The sequence below is a fragment of the Hypomesus nipponensis genome, chromosome 8 (assembly GCF_054491055.1).
Source record: "Hypomesus nipponensis isolate SF chromosome 8, ASM5449105v1, whole genome shotgun sequence".
Classification (NCBI taxonomy): domain Eukaryota; kingdom Metazoa; phylum Chordata; class Actinopteri; order Osmeriformes; family Osmeridae; genus Hypomesus; species Hypomesus nipponensis.
Window position 1 is genome coordinate 11,761,537 of NC_140368.1, and position 20,964 is coordinate 11,782,500.

General features: G+C 51.4%; 1 protein-coding gene across 1 annotated transcript in view; it reads right to left on the reverse strand.

The window, feature by feature from the left end:
- Positions 1-270: 270 nt before the first annotated feature.
- vav3a (vav guanine nucleotide exchange factor 3a) overlaps positions 271-20,964 on the reverse strand; it is a 53,597-nt gene continuing 32,903 nt past the window's right edge. Inside the window, exons 11-27 of the mRNA XM_084702870.1 lie at positions 20,742-20,810; positions 19,205-19,291; positions 18,670-18,755; positions 18,264-18,396; positions 16,876-16,985; positions 16,170-16,271; positions 15,838-15,929; positions 13,007-13,029; positions 11,804-11,837; positions 9,985-10,115; positions 7,745-7,810; positions 7,141-7,175; positions 6,330-6,446; positions 5,174-5,261; positions 4,679-4,808; positions 1,409-1,560; positions 271-582 (exon numbers count right to left, since the gene is read on the reverse strand). Coding sequence (XP_084558996.1) covers positions 538-582; positions 1,409-1,560; positions 4,679-4,808; positions 5,174-5,261; positions 6,330-6,446; positions 7,141-7,175; positions 7,745-7,810; positions 9,985-10,115; positions 11,804-11,837; positions 13,007-13,029; positions 15,838-15,929; positions 16,170-16,271; positions 16,876-16,985; positions 18,264-18,396; positions 18,670-18,755; positions 19,205-19,291; positions 20,742-20,810 — 1,500 coding nt within the window. The 3' untranslated portion in view covers positions 271-537. The remainder of the gene's footprint in view (positions 583-1,408; positions 1,561-4,678; positions 4,809-5,173; positions 5,262-6,329; positions 6,447-7,140; positions 7,176-7,744; positions 7,811-9,984; positions 10,116-11,803; positions 11,838-13,006; positions 13,030-15,837; positions 15,930-16,169; positions 16,272-16,875; positions 16,986-18,263; positions 18,397-18,669; positions 18,756-19,204; positions 19,292-20,741; positions 20,811-20,964) is intronic.

Genomic DNA, 20,964 nt, shown 5'->3' on the forward strand with positions numbered 1-20,964 from the left:
GGGGGAACCCTCCTCCTCCTACTACCGCCTCCCCCTCCCTCCTCATCCCTCTCTCCCCCTCCCTCCTCTCTTCAAAGACGGCCTCAGCAGTCCGGAGCCTGCGGGACGGATGGACGGATGACTGGATGGGTAGCGTTTGAATATTTCCCAACGACGGAGCAGCGATGGCTGGCAGAGAGAGAGAGAGGGGGGGGGGGGGGTGGTGCTGGGATGGAGGGAGGGGGGGGGGGGTCGTTTCTGGCGCGAGGGCTCTCCTCCTGCTGACAGGCAAGCTGCTGGTCGGCGAAAGCGTCGGGGCAGACGTGTGGGCGGGGCGGCTGAGCAGGGAGTCGCCGGCCAATCAGAGTGGAGGCTCTGCACCGGCGGGCACAGCCCTCTCCCCGGAAAAAAGGCTTCTGGGAGGGCAGAGAGAGGTGAGCTGGAAGCTTCGGCGCGAGCGGAGCCGAGCGGCTCGATGGCTCCCGACCCTTCGAGACCAGAAACCCTCCCGGTTTGCCTTTCCTACTGTCGTTCTCACACTCGCTCTCCCCTCTCTCCTCACTCCTCTCCTTCCTCCACGTACGTCGAAGGGAACCACCCGACCTGAGGAGGGGAAAATAAAAAGAATGAACGACGAGAGACTGTAGAGAGATAGTGTGTGTGTGTGTGTGTGTGTGTGTGTGAGAGAGCCTTGTAACACATGCTTGCATCAGGTGGGCACGGCAGGCTTCCTGGAGAGCAAGGTCGGACTGGACGCCGAACCCAAAACATCTCTGTAGGATCCCGCCCTTCACCATGACTAGCACGTCTGCAGGAGACTCACTCCTCTGGCTTCAAAAACATCTCCATTTCCTCTCAACCGAACAGAGACTCGCAGAGGTAGTTGAATCGAGGCCAGGCACTGTGCTACTGTTCCATCTGAACCGCAAGACTTAACCGACCTACCTGAAGGAAACTTGAGTTGTCTGATCCAACAGAGAGAGAGAGCGCCTCACTCCTTCAACAACGTTAGCGTTTGGCGTCTAGCGCTAGCTAGCCTGGGCCTCCGTCCTCGCTTTAAAGAGAGCAAACGCTTCTGCCACTCGACTAGCTTGTAGCTCCTAGCACACGCTACGAACTACTAGCTCCGAGCACTCGCTGTGGTCTAGTCCACACAGGTTGAGCAGAACAGCCAGAGAACAGACCTCTTGTTCCACTGGTAATCACACAAACACCACTTAGACACGTTCTCATGTTCGACAAACAGGCACGCGCACACACACTCATCCATCTACACTGACTGCATCGGTGAATACATACATCATGGACCGGTCTGACACTATGTTTCAGTATCAAATAATCCAATCAGACGAGGCTTCTCCCTCCCTCTACGCAACGGGCAGATATGACTGGACGGTGTGGCTGATTGACAGCCGCGGGGGCCACTCACTCTGCCGTTGACCTCGCCCCTCCACCAGCCGTTGGCTCCCGACCTGGTGTAGATCTTCACCACGTCTCCCTCCTGGAGGGACAGCTCCCTCGTGTCCCGGGAGCTGAAGTCATAGCGGGCTATCGCCACGCCCATCACTTTGGGAGTAAACACTGGAGGAGAGAGAGAGAGGGAGAGGGAGAGGGAGAGAGAGAGAGAAAGAGAGAGAGAGAGAGAGAGAGAGAGAGAGAGGAGAGGAGAGAGGGGAGAGATAGGAAAAAGAGAGGGGAGAGAAAGGGAGAGAGAGAGGAGCGAAGAGGTAGTAAAGAGGAGGAGAGAGAAAGAGATAAATCAGTATTTATAAATAGGCCCGAATATTTATTTATTTTTTACTCCTACAATAAACAAACAGAGCGACACACACTTACTGTAAACAAACACACACACACAACCCACACAGACATCGTGAGAGAGGGGGAAGGAGGTTAGCTACCCTCATCTTCACCCCCCCCCAACCCCCCCCCCCCCACACACACACACACACACCACCCCCAACCCTAACACGGCCCATTTCAATAACTGTTCTGAGCGAAAGCTCTGGCACATCCAGCCCAAATGACGTGCCTGTTAGGATTACGGCTTACCAAGTGTCAACGGCGTAATCCCCACTCCTATGACTGGATTAATTATACATCAGATCATCTGAGGGGGAGAACACTGCCTCATGATCGCTCTGCTCTGGCGCGGCGTCATATCTGATGCATACCACTCTGTTTACGCTGCAGTGGGGATGTCTGTTGACTGCCTCCAGAGATCCAGCTCCAGAGATTATTGCTCTCCTTTGGTGGAGTTATAGCATCTTTTTGGAGTGAGCTTCGGTCTGCACGTACACACACACACACACAGGCATGCATAGGCACACAGCCATCCGAGGTCTATACAGAGGCATGCATAGACACAGATGAGACCCACACACACTCACACACACACACACACACCCCCGACAGCCACACACACGTGCATGCGTCGATACGAAACCTGCACACAGAGGTACACGTACACACACACACACACGCATGCATGGACATACACCTCACACCAGAGATACACACACACACACACACAGATGTAGAGAGATGGGCGGTGACATGAGAGGCTGCAGGAGAGACAGGCAGAGATCAGACGGGGATGTGGACGGAACGAGGGCTGTGCTCGGCATTCTGAGCAGCGTTTGGAAATGAAAGAGGGGAAAGGAGGAGGAGGAGGAGGAGGAGGAGGAGGAGGAGGAGGAGGAGGAGAAAAGAAGCAATACCTGTACCTGACCAGAAGGGAGCGGAGGAGGGGGGCACAAAACTGTAGCCGGCGGGAGATACAATAGAGAGACCGCAGAGCACAGGGGCTGGGGGAGGGGGTGAGAGAGAGAGAGAGAGAGAGGGGTGAGGGAGAGAGGGGTGAGACAGGGAGAGCAAAAAGGGGAAAAGCATGTTTTGTTTTTTTCAATCCAAACTCAAAATGTCCAACTGGCAAAATAAACTGATAGCAGCTGCAGCTTGATAGGAAAACAGGGCACAGGCCGAGAGGAAAAAGAAGCTGGCATGTGTTTGTGTGTGTGTTTGTATCTATGCGTGCATGTCTGTTTGAAGGTATGTATGTATGCGTCTGCGTGTGTCGGGGTGCGTCCGTGTCTTTGTGTGTGTCTCTCAGTGTGTGTGTGTGTGTGTGTCTCTCAGTGTGTGTGTGTCTCTCGGTGTGTGTGCGTTAAATCCCCATGCACCTGGTGGTCCGCTGGGACGACCCACTCGACCAACTGACGTGGAGGTAGAGCCACACACACACACACACATACATACCCGCACACAACCCACCACACTCACAGCTGCTACAATAAGACCCCATGAGTCAAACGCAGGCTGACTGCCACTTGAAGTGCCAGTGCAGTCTTGTGTTCTGTGTGGATGTTTACCGCGGGGCGGGTTTGCATTGTGTCTTCATGTGGTAGGTTGGGGAAAGACCGTCTCACTGTTTTCCTTCCCAACATTGTTCAGCTGCATGTGCTGGAGGCGTGTTTCGCTGAGGGGGATGACGTGCTGTGTTACATTCCCATCTGTACACACACACACACACACACGCATAGACCGACTCTCCTGAGACAGACACACACACGCACACACACACAGCCTTTCCGTGCCTTGACTCTGACTACCGAAACACCGTTCGTACCACGCACGAGCACTATTTCACCGTCGCTTTGGACGTCAGCATCAGCTGAATGAATGGCGTGTCAATTGCTGTGTACGAAGCGACCAAATAGAGTGACCCGATGAATACCAACTGGTCGATTCTGGATTCTTTTCGTGCCGGACCCAGTGTATGCGGAGTCCTTATTGTCACTGTTTTCTCTACAGATTGTCCGAGGGCAGCGAGGCATGCCATTAGCTACCATGGGATGACTTGGGTCTCTGGATGCCCTGCTACAGTACAGCACGAGGGCTTCTGATCAGGAGACGGGGTTTCAGCCGAGCACGCGTGACAGACACAACACAACAAGCAGAGCAGGATTCTACCAGACAGACGGATAAACAAACCTGAAAGGCCCACACACTTCCTTCCCGTTCTCTACGCTCTCTCTCTCTCTCTCTCTCCTTTTCTCTCTCTCTCTCTCTCTCTCTCTCTCTCTCTCTCTCTCTCTCTCTCTCTCTCTCTCTCTCTCTCTCTCTCTCTGTCTGTCTCCATTTCCTGTTTTTTTATTTTCTTTCAGTTTTTGTTTATTTCGGTAAACAGGGAGACAGGGTTTTGACTGACACGTCTCTCTCCAAAACACAGAGGGGCTTCCTTAGCAATCCGCCCGCGTTCTTCACTTGCAACGCGACCTTCAGCTGACTGGGAGGCGGCTTTCTTGTGCCGTTCGCCTGGTGACATGTGGAACAGAATCTAACGGAATCTCATTTCGCTGCTGGCTGCGACGCGTCGTCAACAGGAGGTGCCCACCGGGCCGGGTCCCATGACGACGCTCGAAAGTGAATTAATTACCGCGACGACAGCGTCGACCAATCACTGGTGACATCGGGCGCCACGCTGTTCCAACATTCACAGAACCTTCCAGAAACACCTGGCAATCAGGAGTACAACCGGGATCGGTCATGTGCCATCACGCAATCACGCTGTCTGAGGGGAGAGAATAGAAGAGGAGAGGAGCAGAGGGGAGGAAAGAGGAGGAGAGAATAGAAGAGGACAGAAGAGGAGAGGACAGGAAAGAGGAGAGCAGAGGAGGAGGAGAGGGGGTGAACGTACTGCTCCCTCCGGGGCGGTTGGTGCGCAGCGTGGCAGTGTTCTCAGGGTCTCTGTAGGGGAACTGCAGGGTGGTGTCCAGGCTCCTGAACCCTTCCCTCAGGGAGTGGTGCTTGTAATACTCTATCAGCTCCTGCACACACACACACACACACACACATTTACAAACAGACTCTTGGTCGGCCAAGTAGCTATACGGAGAATTGCTGTAATACTGGAACGACATCCATTTTAATTGGCATTCAGTGTGGCTCACGCAAAGAAAACTGGTGTAGCGACACAGGCTTTCATAAAAAGTCCAACATTGACAACTAAGAACAAAACTATGTATTTATGTATTAAGACCAAGCCTGGTACTGTAAATCGTCCCTAATCAAAACTATTTTCAACCCAAGGCTAATTCTGCAGTTGGGATTTGACACCATATCACAGTAACGACACAGCGCGACTGGCTGTGAGATGCACTGCGGGCGGAGCGGGAACAGGAAGCGGACTCACCAGGAGGCTTCTGAACCTCTTGTTCTCAGCGATGTGGAAGCAGCCATCTTTGGCCAGGATCTTGATGTGCTTCACGTCGTTGTTGAACCTAGAGGACCAGACGGATGGTTAAGTGACTGAGCAGGACTGCTCTCTGGGCGGGCGGCTGCTGACCGAGGGGACGAGGGGGGCAGGGTTTCAGTGTGGAAGCTCAGCGCGACGGGCCGGTTGACGAACGCTGTCCGGTCACTCTCCGGTCACAGCATCCTCAAGCGGACAGCGTGGAGTCATTACTGGCCTGTCGCGACACCCTCCCCACCCCCCCCCCCCCCCGGTTACGCCTCCTAATCCCTGTCATAATGCGCCCTGGCCCCTCGTGGAACTACAACCCCCAGACAGGCCAGTTGATATTTCCCAGTGTTAGGGCTTGATGTGGACAGACAGGGGTTTCTGGGATTACTCAAGTGTATCTTCCCCCTTGATATGTGTTCTCCATCTTGCTCTCTCTCCCTCTCTTTCCCCCTCTCTCCCTCTCTCCCTCTCCCTCTCCCTCCCTCCCTCCCTCCCTCCCTCCCTCCCTCTCCTGTCGCAACCCCAACCTGGCTGGGAGCAGCTGCCTCTGATTGGCCTGTCCTAACCTGTCTGTAAACTCAGCGCTGGGATCTTTCCGGAGCGAGAGAACACAGCCAGCCCTGATACGGGCAGGCGAACGCTCCTGAACGCAGCGTGTCAAGAGGAGGTGTGCTTGTTTGTCGGGGCGTTGTTGCACTCCTGGGTGGGATCACATCTGGGCTGGATCTTATCGCCAGGAACGCCACGATCGTAAAAAGGTGCTTGTGTGGTTTGTTGAAAGATTTCGAAATAATCAGGCATAAACAAACATGCTTGTGCCGACACGAACGCACACAGCTATGCCCTCACTCCCCCCCCCTGGACATGCACAAAAACACACGCACGTACGTGGCCCCACTTACACACACAATAACAAACCTCCCATGCTATAATGGTACGACTGGGATAGAGCAGTTCTCAAAAGACCGCCGGTTCGAATCCACCCCCCTGTACATAGAGTCGGATAAAACCATCTGCTAAATGGACACATGATCATGGATGGGGTGGGGGCACACTCCCTCCTTACCACAGACACACACACACACACACTGCGTGGCAGGCCTACTTGATGCTGATGGCGTACTCGGTGAACTCCCGGCTGCGATGGCGGACCAGGAAGGTGCTGTTCCCTCGGTTGATTAGCTCCGCCTCTGCCTGGAGCCTCTCCATCGACCCAGCGAACCTGAAACATATCAGTCACATGGTATGGTATATACACACACATGGTTATATATATACACACACTGTTATATACACACACACACGTTGTAGATACACACATGGTTATATATATACACACACTGCTATATACACACACACACACGCTGTAAATACACACACACTGTTATATACACACACACTGTTATATACACACACACGCTGTAAATACACACACACTGTTCTATACACACACATGGTTATATACACACACACACGGTTATATATACACACACACATCAGTTCTACACACACAGATATAAACCAGCACCGTTACAAACACGACAGTTATATACATCAGTCTTATACTCATCAATTACACACACACACACCAGTGAGACAGAAAAGACACGCGCACACACACGTTATAATAAAAATCTGGAGCAGCAATATGTTGGCTGGTGTGGCAGCTGAGCTACTGTTGCTGTGGAACAGCCGATGTGAAGCCCCGCTGCTCGTGTTGGTCTGGAGTGTTCTGGTGTCCTGCTGTTGAACATCACGGCAGCTTTCCACCCACACGGAGAACACCAGCAGAGCAACAGGAAGCTGACAGTTCGAGACGTGACCTCAGAGGGAAAAGCTACCGGATCTGACGTGGGGAGCTAGCTAACGTTCTACCAAACAGAGTCGTTATTTGAGGCGGAATTCGAGGAACATACCATGTTTGTGTGGAGTAATCCACAGGTTTGGGCACCTGGAGAGGAGAGATGAAACAGAAACCCAGATAAAGCGTCACTCTCAGACCAGAGCACAAACTGAACCTCGTGTCTGCGGCAGCTCAAAAACATTGCCCTCTTACACTTCTCGGCGCTGTGTGTGGAGCCGAACCACTGGTGTTTAAAACGCTCTTGTCTCCACCGGGTGCTTAAGTCATGTCCTGGTTATCTTTACCTAGATGATGTCTCCCAGGAACCTTTAACCCCCTCCCCCACACTCACACACACTCACAAAAGGGGAAACAGCACTCTCAACCATCCACAAGTTTCTCCCTCCCTACGTAGCTGTGTACCCGAGCCCCCCTGGAGGAGAGGAGAGGAAGAGGAGGAGGAGGAGGAAGAGGAAGAGGAGGAGGAAGAGGAGGAGGAGGAAGAGGAGGAGGAAGAGGAGGAGGATGAGGAAGAGGAAGAGGAGGAGGAAGAGGAAGAGGAGGAGGAAGAGGAGGAGGAAGAGGAGGAAGAGGAGGAGGAGGAAGAGGAAGAGGAGGATGAGGAGGAAGAGGTGGAGGAGGAGGAGGAAGAGGTGGAGGAGGAGGTGGAGGCTTACACAGGGACAGGGCTTGACGGCGTCACTGGGAAAGAAGCCGACCTCCTTGGTTGTCAGGATCCTGCCCTGGAACCACCACAGAGATAATTGCGTTACGTTCGGCTGGCCGACTGCGTCTCCATAATTCAAGAACAATTAGCTCTCAACGCAGAGCAGTGCAAATTTACAGCCCCAGTTAATTATTGTTGAGATAATCACAGCCAAGAGGGCTGTTCCATTCCCTAATGATAATAACTCTACAGAGCTCACGACTAGATTTAACCCTCAGTATGGTCCTAGCACCGTGAGACCAGAGCATTTCCATGGGCGTCCTTGTCTCTGGAGGGGTCATATTATTATAACAAGCTCTTAATAGATATCGCCAACGGGGTATGTCATGGTATGACGAGACCAACATTGTGTCAATTATAAAAAGCAGTTTAGTAGTAATAAAACAGTGCGTTAAAATGACATCGTTTTAATTGCGATACATATAGGTCGTGAGGATTTGTGATTGTATTTAACTAATATTACAGTAGTACGTTCACGGGTAAACAAGCAGACGACGCTCGTTCTTTGTGCGGAACGCCCATCTCGCCGGTCCTTCTGACAGCGTCTTGTCATTCTCAACAGTCTGTCATACATACATAATGGCATTTTATTAATGTCGCTGGACCACGCTCCATATCCCTGTGTTTAATAGGCCTGTGATCATTCCAAGGCGCCATGACTACGCTCCAGCACACAGATGGAAGCCACGTGCTGAAATCTAATAAGGGTGATCAGTTATATTTGTCTGGGAAGCCGCAACTGGAATTATGGTCTGTTGGTCACCACGGTGATGGATATCAATTGTCCCGATGTTTTGTTTACACCGGCGACAGGTCAGGGAGGGGGCGAACCCCATAGATATAGGCATTAGAGTGCCCGATGCAATTAACACATCAATTAATACGCACAATGCGGTATTAAACGAGGGCTTGGTGGATGGATGTTAACGAGCATGCTTGTGCTGCGCCCTGCCTCGGGGTGCCAGGGACCTGTCACGAGGACACAAAAGCCTGTCAAGTCACACCAAATGTCTCGGACTCCCCGAGGGTCTCAGTCTGAACTCTCGCCTGACCAAACACACACACACACACGCCTGCCAACAGGCGCACCCACGCGTACGCGGTCGCCAGCACGCAGACACACACACACACAGCGGCCAAAAAGCGCGCACACACACAGACACGCGCGGCAGCCAACGCACGGCCACACACACACACACAAACAGGCATGCCAGAGGGAGAGGGAGGGAGAAAAAGCGGAACAGCCTGCAAAAGAAAGAAAGACGGATGGAGGGATGGATCAATGCAGGACCGAGGGAGGGAGGGAGCGAGGGAAATAGAGATGCGGGGGGGCGAAAAAACAGAGAGAGAAACAGGAAGAGGGCAGTGCGAGGGAGAGAGGAAGAGGGAGCTGGATGGTAATGAAAGAAAAGGGGATTGAAAGAGAGAGCGAGCGGGAGGGAGGGAAGGAGGGGAGGGGGAGAGATAGAGAGATGAAAAGAGAGAGGGAGACAGAGGGAGGGAGAGGGGAGCTAGTCTCTTAGTCAGGCCAAGCAGCACAGACAGCCCGGCTGTTGATGTCTCCAACCAAAGTCAATAAACAGAGGGCAGGAGGGTGTCACACACACACACGGCTCATACACACACACGCGCGGCTCATACACACACACACACACACACACACACACATGGCTTATCAAACAGCACACACACACACACCGAACCTCCACCCATCCCCAGCGTGCGTCTCCTGCTCTGGTGTTGTTCTTGCAGGCTAGGCTGTAGCATGAGTCTACAGAACGAGCTTACGGACATTGTGTGTGTTTCTGTGTGTGTGTGTGTGTGCGAGCTTTGACCTCGGCGCCTGTCCCGTCGACACCAAAAAGCTTGTATCAACACCTCGCTCGGCGCGGATGAGTCATCTTCCCGTGAGCGGTCCCGCTCGTCGGCGTGCGACGCCGGGGGCGAGGACAATGAACGAGTACGCACGCACCGGGCTAGACGACGACACGGCGGTAAACATCCTCGTCAGGGTTGGAGAAAAACAGGGTCAGACGAACCACAGGGCGGGACGGAGGGAGGGATAGGAGGATGGAGGGATGGAGAGACAAGGGGACACCAGAGGGGTGGAGAGATAGGAGGACGGAGGAACCGAGGGAGGGGAGGATGGAGAGACAGGAGGGAGAGACAGGGTGACGTGTTTCTCCCCACCTGCCACCAGGAACAGTGGAGGTCCGCACACACCAGCTCGATGATGTCACCGGTCTGGATGTTGAGGGGCGGGCCCCCGGTAGGACTGGGAACGCCAAAGTAGCTCCTGGTCACCAACATCTTAGGTAGGCCTGTCAGGGGCCGCACACACAGGGTCATGGCGGGTGAGAGAGAGAGAGAGAGAGAGAGAGAGAGAGAGAGAGAGAGAGAGAGAGAGAGATGGGGAGAGGGAGGGAGAGAGATGGGGAGAGGGAGGGAGGGAGAGGGGGCGAGAGAGAGAGAGAGAGAGAGAGAGAGAGAGAGAGAGAGAGAGAGAGAGAGAGAGAGAGAGAGAGAGAGAGGACCGAGATCCTCACATGCGTAATGATAAGACAAAGCCCAATATTTACTCTTGAATCTCCAGATGTGTGTGTCTGTCTGTGTGTGTGTGTGTGTGTGTGTGAGAGAGAGTGGGTATGTGACTGTGAGTGTGTGTGTTTACGTGTGTGAGAGACAGGGTGTGTGAGTGAGGAGAGTTCTGAAGGACGTGCACTCCATCTCCTCACTAACCTAAAATATTAATGATCCCATTATGGTGAGTAATGACAGGGGATGTGCACACACACACACACACACCACAGCCATCAGTTCAAACTGTCACATGGCGTTATTACGTTTCCACAACATGGCTGACCTGCAAGGGTATCAGGGCAGGACAGTAATCACTGTTCCTTTATCACAGCCCTCGATAAGATACCGTCTGGTCTGTTCAGCCTCTGGCGAACATACCTGTTTCCTCGTTGCCCCAAACACAACTTTTCTTTAACCAGTTCCTCCTTCTCAATAATTCCATTCCTTCCTCCCAGCTTTCCCATCACACTGTATCCACACTATAAGAGCATGTGATAGTTAATAAATAGCCAGGTGGGTGGAGACTGTCTATCTGTGAGCTAAGTTCAGCGTACAGCTCAGCGCTAGAACGTCTACCAATCAAGAGGTCACAGGTTCAATTCCCGACCCCCCCATAAGTTGCATGGTCTACAAAGCTAAATGATTATAATCCATGACAGTGCAGTTTTGAGGAGGCATTCTTTGTTGTTTTCCTCCCTGTGTCTCCATATCGTCTGCTCTGGCCTGGCTAGCGTGCGCTAACTCGCCCCGCGAGGCACAGACAGTTCTGCAAGCGTGCTAATCACCAGAGAGGAGAGATCAGTCTCCAGGCGTGTCGTGCGTTCCCGTCAACACAAGGGCAAACCTTTGGTGAGATCACCGCCCGAGAAAGCATAACTGGGCGAGCACGGAGAATTATGAAACAATGAAGACCCAAGCAATCAAAAGCCTATTGATTTGTGAGCATTGTGAGTCAATATGGGTTCCTGGCAGCGTGGAGATTGATATATAAAGGAAAGCAAAGGAAGGCTGATTGAAATCCTGCTCACACACACACACACACACACACACACCACTGTAGCTGCAAGCCTTTGATATGAGGGGTCACTGTTTGTTGTGATGCAAACTGACTGACAGAGTAGGGGAGAGGGGAGAGTGAAGGAGAAAAGAGAGAGAAGCAGAGAGGGAGAGAGAGGAGGAATGAAGGAGAAAGAGAGAAAGAGAGAGGAAAAGAGAAAGAGAGTCAGGAGGAAAAAAGAGATGGAGAGAGAGATAGAGAGAGAGAGAGAGACTTAAGGAAAAGGGGGAGGTAGAGGGAAGGTAAGATATATGCTGCTAGCAGAGGGAAGGTAAGATATATGCTGCTAGCAGAGGGAAGGTAAGATATATGATGCTAGCAGAGGGAAGGGTAGATCACAGTGTTTCCATGGTGTCTCAGGAATGTACTAACCTGGATCTGAGCGACGACCATGCAACAGCTTGTCCTGCAGGAAGAAGACAGGCACTGTGAGCAGCTGCTGTCATCACAAACACACACACACACACAGGCACAGACAGACATAGCAACACACACAGGAACAGACACACTGATGCACACAAACAAACATGTGATATCAAGACAATTGTGATATCAATCCCCGTACACACACTGAGCAGAACATGCAAACCAACATACTATGTGTGAGAGTTTATATTTAGTAACACTGACGGATCATACAGTCGTGGCCATAAGTTTTGGCAATGACAAATGTTGTGTTTTGCAAAGTTTGCTGGTTCAGCATTTAAGGAAAATGTTTTCACATGTTTCTATAGAATACCGGAATACAATAAAGGCACATTTCATAGAACTTTTTTGGGGCGAACATTTTCAATATATGCAAATAGTCCCCTCTTTTACAGCAGTCAATCTGCTCTTACTGTAAAATACAATCAGTATGAGAGAGTGATTTCACCTGGCTAGAACTAGTTCACACTTTTTCCTGTGCTGATGAAATGATGCTAGCAGTCATTTTATGCCAAGGCCCAGCAAGCTTTGCAAACACAAAATGTATGTCGCTCCCAATACTTTTGGCCATGGCTGTAGATATAGATTCACACAGACAGGCTGACTACATCTATAGTAGACCTGCAGAGCAAACCCAGCAGCAGGAATCTCAACCACTCCTCTTTCTGCACACACTGTGTGTCACGCCTACAAGCACTGAACTGCATAAGGCCTTATCTTGATTTCACATCAAATCCAATGATATGTGTATAGACCTGTTTACATGCACTGTCACAGAAGGCTTCATAGACACCCTTAGAACCGCAACTAAACCAGGACATAACGCTTAAACCTTGATTTCCTTCACAAGGTGCTGCCCGCTGAAGTCGGTTCCGAGATGCCAAGCTCCAAATGCCTTTGTTATCGTGCTTTGTCAAAATATACCTGGCTGTGTCTGCAGCTTGTTCGTCATGTTGCAGCAGAGATTGCTACGGTAACCGGGTCCCACATGGCTAAACCAATCCCAATAATCTACAGACGTTATCTGTAGCTCGACTTCTAAAAGTAGCAAAGTCAACTGGAGTCTCCTTGGGAAAACACATAGAGGAGAGAAGTCTTCAAAGTGCAGAGAAAAGGAAAGAGCACACACACACACGCCAAGTAGCTCACCTGAGTTCTGAGGGTGCCCGGGTCTGAAAGAAGTTTGAAAATAGGCATGATGAGTGGTTACAAGGTGCAAACACACACACACACGCTTACACAGACATACACACACACACACGGAACACTGCAGCTCTCTCATTAGCGAGGCTTGCGCTGGAGTCTGGCGCCTGTCTCTGCTCTGTGCTGCAGGTACCTGACAGGAGACTCGCAGCAAACAACCAGAGGGGCAGGGCTGACGAGACAAGCTTCCAAACCCTGCTTCATTGGCTCCCTGGGGACAGGCTACACACCTCTACACACACAAATGCGCGCACACAAACATACGAAGACACACCCCCCCCCCACACACGAACACACACAAACAGACACACACACACACGCCTCACAGTCTTTCTGCTAGCAGCTCGCACTCCTAATGAACTTTGACCCGTTGCACATATGTACAAAGAGCTGGCTGATAGCAGAGGGAGAGAGGCACACAGGGAAGGAAACAGAAACACACCCGGCCTGCAGAACACAGACACAGACACACACCACACACACAGTTGACACACACCACACACACACCACACACACACACACAGGACAGAAGGTGCAATAATGATGTGCTGTAATCTAGAGAGACATCCACAGTTTTATACCTGTCTGCTGATGAAACGACTCTTCCTGTTGTTGTTTTCATGTTTATACGGGCAAATACGCCAGCCCTGATAAGAATACTATAGATGTCAGTGTTTTTACATCCCTACGTCTGCCAACATAGTAGGTCAAGGGTAAAATGTTACTACAAATGTATTTTGAACACTATAGAGACGTCTCGAAATTAAAATACACTTGCCAGAACTTTCCTTGGCCAAGTGTAATTCTATTACGGCATTGGACCATCTGCCCCAGTCTCTGCGACAGGCTGGGAACCAACAGCCAAATGGAGTAATGAGAGGGTGCATTCTGGGAGATATCCCCGAGTCCTCGGGGTGTGTGGCGTGGTGCTAATCTGGTCAGGGACCAGGGTGACCAGGTGTGGGTGGTGCTGGCGTTATTGCCTCTGTACCCTGATCACCCATGACTGATGCCCGGACCAACCGGATTGGGCATTGTGTTGCTCTGAGGGCACACACACAGAAACACACACACACACACACACACATATGTACGTACCAACACACTAATCTAGTTAATCTGTCTTTTTGTCTCACTGTCTCATTGTTTTGCTGGGCACACAGGCAAACGTGTGTGCATACGTGTGCAAACACCCACGCCCACACACTTATCTAATACACATACTTTTAACTATTTTCTTTCTTCTCTCTCTCTCTCTCTCTCTCTCTCTCTCTCTCTCTCTCTCTCTCTCCCTCCCTCTCTCCCTCTCTCTCTCTTTCTCTCTCTCTCTCATTCTCTCTCTCTCTCTCTCTCTCTCTCTCTCTCTCTCTCTCTCTCTCCCTCCCTCCCTCCCTCCCTCCCTCTCCCTCTCTCCCTCCCTCCCTCCCCCTCTCTCTCTCTCTTTCTCTCTCTCTCTCACACACACACACACACCTACACACACACTCACAGTCATGCGCTACAGGTTTAAAGGACCTGTTTGTCATCACTGGGATCTGTCATGTTCTCTCAGAATTGCTCCAGGGTTCAGTATGAACAATGGAGGCCTTTCACCCTCCACACACTCTCAAGAGCCTACATACACACACACACACCCATACAAACACACACACACACACAGAGACACACACACACACATATAAATGGCACACGCTCTTGACACCTGCAGTTAAACAAGCCTGCTGCACGCTGCCTTGAGTTCTGGGTGTCACGTGACTGAGTCACATGACAATGTCCAGTCCCTGCTGCTGCCCTGCCAGCAGGGTAAAACAATCTTGTGGATCGCAATCTTTTCCAAACAGTACTATTAGCCATGGCATTGGAGATAACTACACTTCTATGACAGTTTCATTGATTCTAGCCATTGAGTATGTTCAGTGTTGGGGAGTAATGGAATACATGTACCGGCGTTATGTATTCAGAATACAAATGATGAGTAACTGTATTCCGTAACAGTTACAAATTAAATGGTTGGTATATGGAATACAGTTACATTGTTGAAATCAATGGATTACATTACGATACTTATCTGTTTGACAAGTTGATTCACTCTCGAAATAAATGAAGGCACCGACATGCATTTCCCGGAACTTCAATCTGGTGGTTTCTACACTGTACGAACACAACTACATCTATCGCACCCATGTCTTTGCCTCTCGTTCTTTCCTTCTGCAACGCTATTGGCTAAGCCAATGCATGGCCATCACATGCACGGGGGATGCAAACTTACGTACCATGGTTGGCCAAAGCATGCCTCTCATCCACGCTCAAGTAGTTCTTAAGAGACTCAAGGGTTCTCTTTATGAGCATGTTCGGGAATGTACGCACGTAAGAAATAATGATGCTTCGTTATTTTGCTCGTACAGAGAACCGTCGTGACATCTAAGATCCATCGTTATCGGGGAAAGCAGTTTAGTAGGCAGAATTTGATGGCCGCATTCCTACACTTATAAAATGCAATTCAATGTGGAAGTAATCCGAGTAATCCAAGTATTCAGAATACGTTACTCAGATTGAGTAACGTAACGGAATACGTTACAAAATACATTCTTGGGCATGTATTCTGTATTCTGTCATGAAATATGTTTTGATAGTATTGTTCCCAACACTGAGTATGTTTATGCATACAAGTGTTTTTATTTAAATGCTTGTGTGTGCATTTGCTCAGTCCATGCCTGTATGTCTGTATGTGTATGATAGTGTGTGTATGATAGTGTGTGTGTGTGTGTGTTCCTCACCTGTTTTCCCACAGGGCCCAAACCTCCCCAGACATTCTTTGTGGGCGCCCAGGAAACACTTGGAGCACTGATACCCCTGGTTAAAAATCCCCCTGCAAGACAGCAGACACACAACCGTGACATCACAGAGCTGCTGAAATGAGGCCAAGCAGGAAGCAGGATGTGACGGAAAAAGGTGCTTGGTGACACATTGAACCATAATGTGTGTGTGTGGTCTGACTGTGGTGTACAGTATGTGTGGTATGTGTTTGTGTAGTGTGTGGTGGGTGTGTGGTGTGTAGTGTAGTGTGTGGTGCATGTATGGTGTGTGTGTGAGTGTGTGAGGGCCTTACCTCAGCAGCATGTTGCAGGAGTGACAGGAGGTGATGCTGTGGAAGGTGTGCATGCGGAACTCGTGGGAATTACTGGTGCCGTTCTCAGGGCGGATGTTGGAGCTACGAGAAGAGAAGAAAAGAGAGACACTCACTTCCTGAGGGATTTGAAGCCCACCACCAAGTCTCAACAGGTAGTCGAACTGGCAATATGCATACAGAGGAGCCCACGGTCGTGGATATTTGACATGAAGGGACGTTTCAGTGAAAACAGATTCCGCTGGTTGTCAGTGTCTCATGCTGGGAGACACTGTCCGAATCCTGACCTGAGGAACTAGACATGTCTGCTGTCAGTAACACACCTACAGACTGTCTAGCTCACACACACAGAGACACACATATACACAAACGCAGACAAACACACACGCACATATTCAAATGCATATGTGACCGGTGTGTAACAGACGTGGCCGCACTCCGTCACAAGGTCTACGGGCCGACGTTCGCCACTCGCTGGGCTCCAACACGCCACCTCTGACTTGCCAAGCGAGACCATGACCAGCTACGCCAACGAAAAGCGGGCTCTTTGTTGACGCGGGTGGCTACATACTTGAGGAGTGCGTTTCACCGATTCACATCCGTTACACATTCACATGCAAACACACACACATACATACTCAGACGTACATGCACCCGCACAAACACACACACACACACACACACTCACATGGCCATGCCAAACTGCTCCAGCCATTTCTTCTTCAGCTCCTTGGTCTTGAAGAAGAACTCAAAGCCGTTCTGACCTTGGTTGTGCGTGAGGTAGAATCCATGAGACCACTGGAAAGAGAGAGAGAGACAGAGAGAGAGAGAGAGAGGTAGAGAGACAGAGATAGAGAGACAGAGATAGAGAGAGGGTGATAATAAGAGAAGGAGCCAGAAGCCAGAAGCCAGCCCTGGACACACAGACAGTGTGGTGCTTTAATGACAGGTGATTTGACCCTTCAAAGACTGGCAGACTTTGCCTGGTTAGGGAGGCCTGATTAGGGAGGCCTGGGGGTGGGGGGTGAGGGGGAGGGGGTGGCACACTGGGGGGCCTAGGGGGTCGGTCGGACCCTGTAACCAGCCAGCCTAGTTTAACAAGCATGGACATGTTGCCCTGTAGAAGTGTTAGGTAACATCCCCAGTTAAGGACTTCTCTTCAACACAGGCTTCAACACAGGTCGGATGGACGTCACCTTCACGAGGTGCAGCTAAGCCAATCAGATAAGAGGGAAAGAGGCTCCCGGCCAATCAGAGAGGGTGTCTGAGAGGGGTAGGTGTGTGAGAGGCTGATTCGGATTGGTGGGCTTCTGTGTGTGACACCGCCCCCTTGTGTTTCTCTGTGCAAACACTTGTTTCTCGGTGTCGGTTGGTTTGTTGTTGTTTGTTGTTGGTTTGTTGGTTTGTTGTCTTGGGGGGTTTAGTTATTTCTGTTTACCTCTAAACAAATGGCTGGTGTCAACATCATCATCATCATCATCATCATCCAAATGATAATATGCGTGTATGTGTGAGCAGATGTGTGTGTGGGTGTGTGTGTGTGAGAGAGAGAGCCAGAGACAGACAGAGACAGAGAGAGTGTGTGAGTGTGTCTGTGTCTGTGTGTGTGTGTGTGTGTGTGTGTGTGTGTGTGTGTGAGGCTGCCATCAGGCACAGAGCAATGTTTAATAAAAACACCACATGGGAAACCGTCAAGCTGTTCCATTCCTCCAGCGCCACATATATCCAATTACATCATAAATGTACAAGGCAATCTGAATAACGTGTCTGAACTGATCTCAGCGACAAATCTCATAAAGGCTAGATTCGTTCAAGCTTCGGGGGTCGTTTCCGTACACGACGTCTTCATGTTGTCAAATCTGGCTCTCAGCCGCACCCGAACCCTCAATGAGAGCGCGACGGCATGCGGAGGTCTGGTTTGACAGCTGTAGCTCCCACTGCAGACACCTCACTCCTGGACCCTCCTGTCCACGACCTAAACCCCCCCCCCCCGTCTCTCCTCTCCCTCTCCTACGTATCACAGACAGGCACGGGGAAGCAGGGAGACAGGGAGCGGGGCGCTGGGGAGAGACAGACCTTCCTGTTCTCCTTGTCCGAGGTGGGGTTGTTGGTGATCTTGAAGATGAGCAGATCGATCACCTCCTTCATCTCGTAGTTGTCCCCGCGCCGCTTGCACATGATGACGGCGGCGTCGAAGAGGAAGATGTGCCTGCAGCGCCACGGAGAAAAGAACACACTCAGAGGCGACTCCACAAGGGGGATGCTCCCCGGCCCGGCCAAGCCCGCTCGGAACAGTAGCTACGGCGTGTGCTCGGAGCGCGTTTCCGACGGAAGCCCCCTCTTGTGTTTTCGAACACATACGCGGGGGCTAGCGCACGCACGGAGGGGAGAGGAGGAGAGAGGAGCGAGGCGGAGGAGGAGGAGGGGGGAGAGGAGAGGAGGAGTAGAAGTGGAGAGAATGCAGTCCAGAATGTCGACTCACCTGTCCTGTTTGGCTCGTTTGTCTACCGAGGCCACGCGCACCTCCCCGTCCCCCTTAGGCCTGCCGTACTTACTCAGGGGCTGGTTCTGTCCAGGAGGGAAGAGGAGGAAGAGGGAGAGAGAAGGGGGAGGGAGGGAGGGAGGGAGAGGGAGAGAGAAGGGGGAAGGAGGGAGGAAGAGGGAGAGAGAAGGGGGAGGGGGGGAGGGAGGGAGGGAGGGAGAGGGAGAGAGAAGGGGGAAGGAGGGAGGAAGAGGGAGAGAGAAGGGGGAGGGAGGGAGGAAGAGGGAGAGAGAAGGGGGAGGGAGGGAGGGAGGGAGGGAGGGAGAGGGAGAGAGAAGGGGGAAGGAGGGAGGAAGAGGGAGAGAGAAGGGGGAGGGAGGGAGGGAGGAAGAGGGAGAGGGAAGGCGGAGGGAGACAGAGAGAGAAAGAGGAGAGACATCCACATTTGCGTTATAAGTCACCCTGCGATAACAACCGAGAACATGTTTGAACCCTGCAAAATGAGCCAGTCCAGCTGGTATGCGCCGGGTCCTACCAGGTTCTCGATGGATCTCTGGTACTGGTCGATGTCTCTGAGGGTCTCGTTGTCTCTCTTCACCTCGTTGACGTACTGAGCCAGGTCCTGGGGAGCCACAAACGCTTAAATGTGACGCTGCTTCAAACCGATTGGACCGTCATTTAGTACATTCAGCAGATGCATCGGACGATGTGAAGGGACACACGAACGGAGCATTTCGTGAGCACAGCGGAGGAACCAGGGCTCAACCAGGGACCAGGAGTGTCCAGTTCTAGCGGAGTTTCAGGGGGGGAGGAAGAGTCCAGGATGGCCGGGTGTTTGAGCAGACACCACGTAACAACGTCTCACCTGGACACACTTCGAAAAAGAGATCCCGTTTCTCATCGAGCCCTTCCTGGTTAAAGAAAAGCTGACTAGGAATCTCGACTGGAAACCTAGACTACCTGGCTTCCCTGGGGAACCTTCATCTGCATGGACATTCTGAGGCTTTCCAACCCCATTCAACAACCCCCCACCAACCTCACCCCATCAACCTCACCCCATCAACCTCACCCCACCAACCTCACCCCACCAACCTCACCCCACCAACCTCACCCCATCAACCTCACCCCACCAACCTCACCCCCCAACCCCCCACGTCAGATTACTTTACAGACATACTTTTCGAAACCCTAACTTGGAGTCAGTGAGTGCCTCGCTCTTCTCTCAGTCTCCCATCACTCTGTAATCAGAGCCGGCAAGCTGAGTGGAGCCCCACACAGAGACCACTCCAGACTAGTGGAGCACATTAGCTTCATCACGCTAATCAGGGTTGAGTGGAACACTTAATCAGTCAATCTGCTCCTGTGTTATCTCTGGAGCCTCTCGTTTACCTGCAGAACAGGTTTTCTTTTGGGTTTTTTTCGGAGACTTTAAATCTTTAAGTCGCCGAAATCAGGATCAGGGATTTAGGGCGAACGCAGAAAGTAAACTCCACCTTGGTAAAAAGCTGTAGTCTTGGCATGCATTTTCTTCAGGTCAAAACACTGTTGTTGTTTGTTCCCATAGAAACAGAGTTGTTTGTGGAGTGGGCCTGGTGTTTGGTACAGAATGCTAATGCTGCAGAGCAAACATTCGACGAGAGTAGAAACACTGTTTGGTACTCATCTTGTGCAGCAGAGACAATGCTGAACATACTGAACGTACAGTGTCTAGAAAGTGTCTAGAGAACGAGGAGAAGAGGTGGGCGGATCTTCCCCAGGAAACATGACAGCAGAAGAGGCTTTTGAAACTCTCCAAATATGTACTGGCTATGTGACTAATGAGACGATTTAGCATCTGCATGTCACACTCTGGGTTCAAGAGCAGTTTAGCTGTGTGCATGTGCGTGTGTAGGCGCGCGTGCGAGTCTGTGTGCGCGGATGTGCTTGTAGGAGCGTCTGTATGTGTGTGAGAGAGAGCCTGTGTGTGTGTGTGTGTGTGTGTGTGTGTGTGCGAATGTGTACAGAAAACAAAAAGGTAAACAGTTCCTATGATCCCAGTTCATCCACCATCCCAGTTCCGATCTCCAGCCCACCTTCATAGCATCCAGAGCCAGGCGCAGGTTGCTCTTGTCGCTGGCGTCGTGGGTGTGTTTGACTAATTCCTGGGGGGATGAAAACAAAAGAAGACAGAATTAGCCAGTCATTCCTCAGAGGCTGCTGTTGTCTGGTTTCCACAGACTAATTAAGCACACGGGCGCTCCAGGACACAGAGCAGCGCAGAGGGGACAGAGAACAGGGACTGTCAGACTCGACGTG